Source organism: Meriones unguiculatus, chromosome 4 (genome assembly GCF_030254825.1).
Source record: "Meriones unguiculatus strain TT.TT164.6M chromosome 4, Bangor_MerUng_6.1, whole genome shotgun sequence".
NCBI lineage: Eukaryota > Metazoa > Chordata > Mammalia > Rodentia > Muridae > Meriones > Meriones unguiculatus.
Window position 1 is genome coordinate 104,450,512 of NC_083352.1, and position 11,210 is coordinate 104,461,721.

General features: G+C 52.2%; 1 protein-coding gene across 1 annotated transcript; it reads left to right on the top strand.

Annotated features, from left to right (window-relative positions):
- The first annotated feature begins 8,543 nt into the window (after positions 1-8,543).
- On the top strand, positions 8,544-9,967 carry LOC110547328 (eukaryotic translation initiation factor 1-like). Its single transcript, XM_060381300.1, has 2 exons — positions 8,544-8,662; positions 9,609-9,967. Exons 1-2 carry the CDS (start codon positions 8,544-8,546, stop codon positions 9,835-9,837), a joined length of 348 nt encoding a protein of 115 aa, XP_060237283.1. The 3' UTR covers positions 9,838-9,967.
- The last annotated feature ends 1,243 nt before the right edge of the window (positions 9,968-11,210 follow it).

Sequence of the window (11,210 nt, forward strand, 5' to 3'; positions counted from 1 at the left end):
AAAAGGCATGACCAGGAGTGAGAATTGTATAGATGAAGCCATGTCTGTCATTCATCCCCAAATTCAATTCTGGTCACAGACACGTGTGCTGTCACAAGATCACACACGTCTGCCCCACGGTCAGCTCCCTAGGCACATGCTTGCACCCCCTCAGAATCTCCATTAAACACCTGTGCACTGTCTCATCACATTCACCACAGGAAGTCTCAGTGGAAGCGATAAGCAGGACAGAACAACGAGCGCAGGATAAGGAATAGGCGGAAGTCCCTTTGTAGTCATGGTAGGAAGCCTGGGTGAAAAGTAATGCTTCTGAACTAAAGACACTAGAACAGTTACAAGACAAGCCAGAGACCTTGAAACAGCGGCACGAAGGCAGGATTTGAATCCAGAGCTAATGACTAAGCTTACAAACCAATTAGGGAAGATTGACTCAGTGGAAAGAAATGCTAATTAACATTGGAAAAGCTCTCTCAAGCAACCCAGGAATGCAAGTGATGGCGACAAAATCCACTTCTCTTCTGGAGGATTGGCAAGATTTCCAAATGGGAACCTCAAGTGCCGTGAGCAGAGTAGAACCGGGATTCTGAGACGGGGGGGGGGGGAGGGAGCAGCAGCGGGGTGCAGAACATCACGTATGGTGCAGGACACACCTCAGGGAGACAGAGAAGTCTTCCCGGAGGCGCCGTCGCTGCCCAGGCTGCAGCTTCACTCACTGCCTGCGACACACTCAGACCACGACCTCTGGCAACCTTGGCGTGAAGAGGACAGAACTTGGAACATTCTAAAGCAATTAGACAGAATCTGTTAACCCAGATAAAGGTCCAAGGCGGCGTGCCATGCGCATTCTTGATGACACTTCCAGGCAGCGATGGGGCATGGCTTTCTACTGACCCTTCAAGTTCAGGGCGAGGAAACCAGGCAGACAAGATTGAGCCTAAGTGCAGCGGCCTCCGGGACACAGTGAGGGGTGGGAGGTTTGAGGCTGATTTGTGCTTTCACTGTTCACCTGGAGACTGCATATACTTGTCCCTGCTTGGGCACAAAGTCCTGAGATTTTTGGAGGAGGACACGGTACCCGTTCATCCAACAGATACCTGCTGAGTACCAACTACAGGCAGGCCTGTTTTCAAGAGTGAACATCTCTCTTCACCCTTAATACAGAAAAGGGCTGGGGAGAGGGATCCACATAAATGTGAGGACCTGAGTCTGAATCTCCAGATTCCAAAGCCTGTCATGCTGGAGCTCCTGTGCTAGGGCCAGGGGGATGGAGGCAGGGGAGACCCCCCAAAGCTCACAGACCTGCTTGCACACAGCAGAAAAAAACAAAAAAGATGCCCTGAATCAAACAAGGTGGAAGACGAGGATGAAACTTGATGTTACTGTCTGACAACCACACTTGAGCCATGGTACGCATGTGCTCGCACTCATGCGCATGAATGCATGTGCACACACGGAGAGGTGAAAGTCAGAAAATAAAGAAAGGAGTGATCAGCTTAGTCACGGGCCAAGCTGACGGGCAGGCAACAGTCTTTGAGGAAGAGAGGAGCAGATACATGAGAATACAGGGTTGGGGTGGGACCGTGTAGAGAGCCAGAAAGCCGTTGACTTGGGAGGTCTCTGCATGTTCCAAGTATGCCCTGAGCTCCTGAGCAGGGAATCAGGAAGGACAGGAAGACTTTGGGTCATATTCAAGGACTTCGCTGTGCCTGGGTGTTTGACACCGGGACTGTCTTCTGCCTCCAGGCACACACCTGTCGGGACAGGTTGTGCGGGACAGGTGAGCACAGGTATTCAGCTCAGCCATGATAAAGAGTGGTTGGAAAGCTGGTAGAGTTGGAGGAGCCTGGAGCCAGCCTCCCACTTTCTTGAAATCTCCTGCCTCCCTTATGGACAGGGTCTCAGTCCTGGCTCTGAAGAGGACACAGGTACCATCCTTGGCCTTCAGTGGCCTGTTCTTCCCTACTTCCTGACTATGGTGATTGGTCCAGGATCCAGTGTGTCCGATCCTGGGTCTGGCACAGGCACAGAGATACAGGCACAAGCCTGGAACCTAGGCTCTGGATCTCCAGCTTCCTGAACTGATGGACCTTTGCTTCCTAGGGTCTCCTCCACTGCTCTCACTCCACCAGAAAAGCCTGCTGTGTCCAGATGGTTGTCATTAGAATTTCAAAAGAAATGGGCAGCCCAGACCCTCTGTGGGTCCTCCGAGGTACTGCCTTTGGGAAACCCTGCTCAGCCCTAAGTTGAGCAGAGCCAGCAAAAAAAAGCATTAGGTTTCAAGGCTTTTCATGGCCCCTCAGGCCACCACTTTTAATGAGCCTTGGCTGGGACACGTCCTGATACCATCAATCATGCCTTTCCTTCAAAAAAAAAAAAAAAAAGTATTAAACTCTTTGGTACAGAAATAGCCCAAGACAATTCAGCTCTTCCTAATCAGACTTGGAGGTCTGAAGAACTAGAAGCTAACGTGCAAGGTACTCTAAGCCACCACCAAACTGTTCATTTTCCCTTTAAGGCAGAGAATTACTGTTCACACAAAGTCAGCTCCAGAAATGAGCATATGAGGAATGGGAGAGAGCCTTCATGGGTTCTGGGCACTCTTCTCTGAGAAAGAGGTCAAGAGACAGACCCCAGGTCTGCTCATCAAAATGGCTAAAGAGCTACAGCACACAGCCTGGTCCCTGGAGCTGGTTCCAAAGCTCAGGTGGATGCTCAGACTCTGGACCCCTCAGCCACAGCATAGCAATGCAATACTGAAACCCAGAAAGCACCATCCTCTCTGCTTCAGTCCCTCCCCACAAGTGACATCTTTTGATGGTCTGTCTCATCTGCTGAGTCTCGGTCTGGGGCTTCCAGACCCAGCTCTGCCCCACCTCCAGGATTCCTTGGGCAGGGTCTCGGAATACTGGTCTCTCCGTTTTGGGATTACTTCTTCCTCTATGGTCCTCCACCACCCTGCCTCCTCCCTGTCAAGCCTTCCACCACCTCATGGAAGGCACCACAGATCACCGGGGCTCAGGCACAGAAGCACAGCACATCCTGGACATCACAGCGCCCATCGGCCCCTACCAAGAAGATGTTTCAAAGTGTCTCACCTTCCAGAATCCCGAAGACACCCCCAAGAGGCTGCTGCTATATGGCAGCTGGAAGATACAGGTCATTTATCACAGAGCCTAAAGCCACTGCCGGATTGCCCCAAACTCGACTTTCTCCACTCCCGTTGTTCAGAGCTCCTTAGTCTCCAGGACTGTCCTTCGCTCTCTAGCAGGCTGGACCCCCACCCACCCACTCACACAACATTCCCTCTGTTAGGGAGGTGGTCTCCCATCCTCTGCAGCACCCCAACATCCGAATCTGCACCTACAGTGCTTTGGGGCCAGCGGTGTATGCTGACCCACTGACTTCAAGCTCTCTTCTTTGCCAAAAGTGGGTCAACAGTGGCTGAGCCCTGCCAGGGCCAAAGCCTGGGCGGAGGCCACAGAACTATTTTTAAAATGTGACAGCTGAAAGGCACATGTGGAACAGGTGAGGTGTTGCATAAGCAGGCAGGTAGCTCTGAACACACTGCCCTGCAGAAGGGCTGCAAGATCCTCAAATCCAGCCCAGCACACCACCCTGAGCGTTTGATACCCAAGTGCTGGAAAACAAGGACAGGGCACCTCTGGGCTCAGGAACTCCAGCTCTGTGCTGCCTAGAGGGCATCACCCCAAAGAGGCCATCTCAGAGGAAGCATTCTCCCTGGTGGGGGCAGAGTACCTGAGCTTATGTCCAGGCCCCACTAACCATGGGCACAGCTCAGTATTTAGGAGGAATGGAGTCAGCAGTGGAAAACCTCGGTCCTCGGGATCCCAGCTCTCCACTGAACAAAGGAGCCCAAAGACTGGGTCGTGAATAGAGGTCCTGTGGAGCACACAACATCCTCTGTGGAGGACCTAACATCCCAGAGTACTTGGCGTCTCTTCTCAGCATCGCTTTGTGACTCCATGAATCCCAAGGTTTCCCAACCATGGCATCCTGGATTAGCTATCTTTCAGGATGGTGATACTGGGCTGAGCGGGGAGGGGCGGGGAGGAAAGGGGAATAGCGGAGGCGGTAGTGGGGGAGATGAACCAGTTGTAGACACTGAATCCCTCACAGCAGGTGAGGGCAGAACTGCAGCCCTTCCTGGTCTAAACCAGTTTTGGGACTAATCTGATCCCGGGTCACCTGAAGCTTGAAAGTTCAGGTTCTGGGGCCGCTGGCCTGGCGTGAGCCCCACACTCACACACCCCCGGGGGAGAATGTTGGGGGAAGATTACCAGCAAGCCCTGACTCTCTTTTCTCCCACAGCCCACCACCCATCCTGAGCGGAGGCCACTGAGGACAGACTTAATCCTGATCATGCCACCAGAGACCTGGGCTCCTTCCCATTTCTCCTGTCCCTCTTCCCTGGACCAGGTGGGACTGACCATTTCGGTTTCCCCCAAGGACCATCTCCCCAACTCCACCCGCGCCGCGCCAACCTCACTCAGGCCAGTCTTTCAACTGCAGCTGAACTAGCCCCGGGGTTCAGGAACCAGGTGTCTTCCCAGCAGGGGGCGAGGCTCTGGGAGCCAGCTTTGGAGAAGGGCCGGCACTCACGGAGCTCTGACAGGGATGGCTAGCTACCGCAGATCAAAGATGACCCCCCCCCCCATTTTGCAGAGGTGGAAACCGAGGCATAGCGAGGTCACGTGTCTGCCAGGTGTGTTGGGGCACTTATGCCATCAGAGGGGAGATTCCAAATCTGAGATGAGCCACAGGCCAGCGCTCCTGCCCACAGTACCCATTGCCCTTGTTTAGGGATAGATCCCTAAGACTCTGCTGCAAGAGGAAGCAGGACGCGCCGGCGCTGTGGCTGGGGCGCAGCGGGCATCCTGGCTGTGCGCAGCAGTCAAGGGCAGTAAAGAGGGGCTGCGGGGAGATCATCCAGCCCCGCGTGCGACAGGGACCCCAAGTCCCCTTCGCACTTACCTTGCGCCAAGCCTTGGGTGGTGACGTCCTGGGGCCCTAAGGTGCGCAGCAGCGAGCGCAGAGGCGCGGGCCAGCGGGCGTGCCCCCTGCCTTGGCCACGCATCTCCCTGAAGGCCAGGCTTGTGCGGCTCCGAGCTGCATCCGCCCCTCCGAGCACAGTGCAGAGCCCGGGCCCCCGGAGGCGCTGGCGGGGCGGGGCGGGACTGGAGCGGGGGCGGTGCCGCCTTGTAAGGCTCGGCCCCTTCTCAGGGCGGAGGCACAGAGGGGCTGAGCAGTGACCTTGACCTCCTGGACATTGCCCAGATCAATGGATGGAAACTTGACTCAGAGAGTCCCGGACAACCAATCGGTCAAGAGATGAAAAGCGGAGTTAATTACGTAGTAAGGAGGCTGCGGTGTTAGAGCCGCTGTGGGATCCCGGACTAGCCGCTCCAAATCTCTGAGCCTGAGAATTCCTCGTGCCTCATAGAGGATTTAGGAAGGTGAAATGAGACACTGAGCAGAATCGAGAACTGGACGTGGTACGTCCTGGTGATGGAGACCCTTAGACTGCCCACTGTATGACCGCTGTAAGATGCAGGGACCATCACTGCTCTCCAGCAAACCCCGCGTTCCCCTCTGTTATAAAATATAGCTGTTTTGTTTGGTTTTTCCTACTGCATACTGTACGGGGGAAACCAAAGACCAGCTTCAAAACAGACAGCTAGTCCTGCTGCATCCTTCTAGCATCAATCACACAGTTCCAACCTCTCCCTTGTCCACAGCCCTTGGGGCGAAAGTCCACAGACGTCCCAGCAGTCTCTGCTGAGTTCAGGGTTCAAAACCCAGTCTTGCCTGACAGGGACCCTGGGTCCTCCTCCTGGGTCAGGTCGCCCACCTCACTCTGAGCCACTCAGGTTAACACACAGGGGTTCCCAGAGCCGAAATCAACAGCACTGTCCTCTCGTCTCTGAGAGCTTTCAAGTGCAGCTCCGTGGCCATCCCCGGTAAAGCAGAAGCAGGTAGGCTCCTGTGAGCCGGGGGAGGAAGCACTGAGCTGGCAGGCCAGGTGTCCCGCCCACCTGCGCCTTCCACGGAAGCCTGCCCCTATCTGCTGGGACCTGTCAGCCTTCACCCACAGAAACTTTTAAGTGCGCAATAGTTCTCAGCTGGCACTAGATGGCGCTGCACGAATCTCCCTTCATTGTGGATGGAGACAGGACTGTCCACTGTGCCGCTGTGGAAAAGCAACCGGGCAGGGTCTTTGTCATGCCCCTGCTCCATTCCCTCTTCCTGTCTCGACAGGGACATCCAGGATTCCACACCTGCCCGATGTCTAGTTGTCTGTAATCAGGACTTGCTCTTTGCCCAGCACAATGTTATGGTCTGGTGAATGCCTCCCCGTCCTCCAAGGCCCTGCTTACACATTGCCTTTTTTCTTCCCAACTATCTTCAGCTTGGGTGTTTGGGTTTCCCTTTCCCAAGCCTCCCCTCTGTGCACACAGCGCAGTCATTTGCCTACACGCCAGTCCTTCCCGACCCCGCGGTGGGTTTTAAAGAACGGCCTTAGGCTTTGGCTCTGGCTGCCCAACGGCCATCTGTTCTGCCCCCCTTCGTTTGCTGGTAGCAGTGGTTCCACGGTCCCCTGGGAAGGCCCCTCCCCAACTACTATGGTTAGGATATGATGTGCCTCCCCCCGACCCCTAGGCTCATGTGTTTGAACACTTGGTCTCCAGCTGGTGAGATTGTTTCAGGAAGTTGTGGAGCGTTGAGGAGGTGGAGCATAGATGGCAGAAGTGGATCCATGGCATGGATCCTCTTCCCGTGCCATCTGCTCTGGGGATCTGAGGCGATGTGAGCGAGCTGCCTCACACTCCTGCTGCCACGGCTCTGCCACGATGGGTTTCACCCACCAACCTGGAGCCAAAACAAACCCTTCCTCATGTGCTTTGCTTCTCGGTGGCTGTATACCCATTCTGGGAGAACTAAGGCTGCTCCTCAGGCCTGGGGGTAGGTCTATGGCTCAGAGCAATCACTCAGACTGGTTTGGGAGAGTTCGTTCACAGAGGCACACAGCTGGACATTGTGAGATTGAGAAAAAGGAGCCGTTGCCTTGGTTACTTTTTAGCCACTCCACCAGGATTAAGGCAACTTATCCTGAAAAAAGTTATAGAGAAAAAGTTTGTTGGGGCTTACAGTTCCAGTGAGTTAGAGCCCATGATCATCATGGTGGAGAACATGGCCTCAGGAAGACAGGCATGGTGCTGGTTCAGCGGCTGAGAGCTTATATCCTGATGCCCAATTTAGGAGCTAGAGAGGGCTAACTAGAATGGCATGGGCTTTTGAAACTTCAAAACCCCCATCCCCATGACACACCTCCTCCAACAAGGCCACACCTCCTAATCCTTCCTAAACTATTTGCCAACTGGGGACAAAACATTCAAATATGTGAGTCTAATGGGGGGGGGTATTCTCATTCAAGCCACTACAACCCTTTTACCCACTAGGATGGGAATGACCCCATCCAGACTTCTAGAAGCTTCCTCGAGCCTCAGAATGAAAACAATATGGAGCTGGGAGGGAGGAACCTGAAGACTGAGTATTCTGAGAGAGCTGACACCCATCTCTGTGAGTGCCTGGCTCCCACTCTGCCTGAATGCAGAACTTGTGAAGGCTGGGGTTTTCTGTAGTTCTCCCTGCCATCTTTATTCCCCCTCAGCATAGATGAGTAAGAGATTATCAGACACTCTTGCTCTCTGTCTCTTCCCAGAAGCCAGTGTTTTTATCGTTGAATGTGGAAAAATAACGGTAACCTCCAAATAGAGGCTCTTAGGACAGGTTTACACAGCCTTCTGCATCCTTGCTGTTAATGAAGAGGGGGCAGCAGGCATCCGCTGTAGCCATGACCTTGGACCCTTCAAACCTAAGCAGAGTCTTTCAGGAAAGAGCGAAGAAAAGGAAATCAGAAGAAATCATGTGTGAACTGCTTCCACAGGACAGGCCCTGCACTAACTAACTTAATCCATCAAAGGTCATCACGGTCAAATGCAGAGGACATCAACTGTCCCTTTCAAAATGAGAAAGTGAAATTCACAGAGTTCTTACCAGCCACATTCAGAACTGTCTAGACTCCAGGAATACCCAAGCACAGAGTCACATTCACTCTAGATGGTTCTAAGGAGAAGGGGTGCTGACCAGGCCTCGTTCTGAAACCCCGGCTGTTCCTAAGGATCAGAAGAACCCTCAGGACCAGCCTTCTGTGCATATCTCTCACCATGAGGGCATACAGTGAGGCAGACAGACTCAAACTGGAGCAGGCTGCCAGCCAAGCCCCTGAACACTGCTGGTACAGAGTGGACAGATGCCTGGAGCCAGCAGGTGGGGACAACAGTGGCCAAGGCATCTCCTCTGGATGGATCTAGGTCATGGCACAGGGAAGTGACAGTGGAGGCCCTGTGGAGCTCATCTTCAGCTCAAGAACTGTGTAGGGCAGGGGCTTCTAGCAGCACGCTAGCTTGGCCATCAGCCCCACACTGCAGGCTGTTTCCACTGAGGAAAAGGAATCGTATCGTATGTCTGCTATACAGAACTTCCACTCTTTCCACCCTTTTGCTGATGCGAGTAAGGGTGATGAGCTGCTTCCTGCTGGCACTGAGGACTTTATCCGTATAAGAATTCAGCAGCTTTATTCGTAATAGCCAGAAGCTGGAAACAACCCAAATGTCCCTCAGTTGAGAAATGGATGCAGAAATTGTGGTACATTTGCACAATGGAATACTACTCAGCAATAAAAAACAAGGAAATCATGAAATTTGCAGGCAAATGGTGGGAACTAGAAAAGATCATCCTGAGTGAGGTGGCCCAGAAGCAGAAAGACACACATGGTATATACTCACTTATAAGTGGATATTAGACATATAATATAGGGTAAACATACTAAAATCTGTATTCCTAAAGAAGCTAAGCAAGAAGGAAGACCCTGGGTAAGATGCTCAAGAAAGGCAAATGGGATAAACATCGGAAGAGTATGAAACAAGGAACAGGACAAGAGTCTACCACAGAGAGTCTCTGAAAGACTCTACCCAGTAGGGTATAACGCAGATGCTGAGACTCATAGCCAAACTTTGGGCAGAGTGCAGGGAATCTCATGAAGGAAGGGGGAGATAGAAAGATCTGGAGGGGGCAGGAGCTCCATAATAAGAGCAACAGAACCAATAGATCTTGGCTCAGGGGTCTTTTCTGAGACTGATACTCCAACCAAGGACCATTCATGGAGATAACCTAGAACCCCTGCACAGATGTATCCCATGGCAGCTCAGTGTCTGAGTGGGTTTCCTAGTAAGGGGAACGGGGGCTGTCTCTGACATGAACTCAGTGGCTAGCTCTTCAATCACCTCCCCCTGAGAGGGGATCAGCCTTCCAGGCCACAGAGAAGACAATGCAGCCAGTCCTGATGAGACCTGATAGGCTAGGGTCAGATGGAAGGGTTGGAGGACCTTCCCTATCAGTGGACTTGGGGAAGAACATGGGAGAAGAGTGAGGGAAGGTGGGATTGGAAGGGGAGGGGGGAGGGAGCTACATCTGGGATATAAAGTGAATAAATTGTAATAAAGAAAAAAGAAAAAATTAAAAAAAAGAATTCAACAGAAAAACAACAGGAAGATTCTTACTACTGTCCAAGGGATGGCTGATTATGATAAAAAGAAGGCCTTTAAGAAGAAATTTTCCTGCAAGGGTACTGTAATTGAGCATCCAGAATATGGAGAAGTAATTCAGCTGCAGGGTGAGCAGTGCAAGAACACATGCCAGTTCCTGATAGAGACCGGACAGGCTAAGGACGGTCAGCTGAAGGTTCATGGGTTCTGAAGCTGAAGGGAGGATTTCCTTGCAATGAGTAGAATTTCCTTCTGTCCCTGTCACAGCATGTATAATGTAACCATTTGGGGTCTGCTTTTAACTTGGACTAGTGTAACTCCTTCATGCAATAAACTGAAAAGAGCCAAAAAAAAAAAAAAAAAAAAAAAAAAAAAAAGAAAAAAAAAAAGAAAGGAAATACTGGAAAAAGACTTGAGGTGGACACCTCTGAACCCAAGTGTCCAAACTGAACATCAAGAGTCTTTCCCAGGCTGGAGACATGGCTCAGAGGTTAAGAACACTGGCTGCTCTTCCAGGGATCCTGAGTTCAATTCCCAGAAACCACATGGTGGCTCACAACCATCTGTAATGAAATCTGGTGCCCTCTTCTGGTATACAGGTGTACCTGCAGACAGAATACTGTATAAATAATAATAATAAATAAATCTTTAAAAGAGAGAGTCCTTCCCCTTCTTATAACTCTTAAACATTGCAAGATCCTGTCTCCTTCATCATACAAGTGGAGCCAGCATTTACCACAAGGAAGGCAGAAAGCAGAAGCTTTTAGGAAGGGTTGGTGACACCATAAGATGGGGATGGGAGTGAGAGCCCACCAGAACCTCCAGCCTCCTCAGGCTAGAACAAGGGACCTCTCCAGACAGCCATCCAGGCAAGGGAGGACACAGAGTAACATGGCTGCAGGACTCAGCAACCACACTAATCTTCAGGCTAGCTCTTCCTGCCAGCTGTGTGGCAGAGCGGCTTCGTACGAGCCCTGTGACCCCAAAGTCCTCCCACCTGGGTTCTTGCACAGCTATCACCAACTTGAAGGTCTTAGTAGTTTCTTAATATGGGATTCATTTTCACTTGTACCCCCCCAACAGATAATGAAGCAGGACACAGCCAAGATGTCAACACCTGCACACATACACATGGGCACACATACCCTCCAAACCCACTGTCTCAGTCCGTGCTGGGTGTTCCTTCAGCTTCCCCCGTCTCACGGGAGCCAGCTGGGATAACGGGCAACAGTCCACCTGGAGGAGTAGGATGGACCCTAGAGTGTCTGTCCATCTCACGTTACAGGCAAAGCAGGCTCAGTCCACAGAGTCATCCACAGCAACGTCTACGCACGCGTGTAGGTCATGGCTCAGCCAGCCACAGTGCTCCTTCTCCATGTGGTTGGCGGTGTCTCTGCGAACACCTCGGTCACGGGGCTGGCTCAGGTGTCGGTGACAATGTGCTGTGGTTGACTGATTGACCACATCTGATAGAAACCTGGCTAGGTGTGGTCAGGTCAGTTAGAGGCAGTTAGAGCCAGCTCTGCTCTGCCAAGTCCATCCGCTGGGTGGCCCACCTGCCCATAGCAGGTTCTAAGCTTGGGA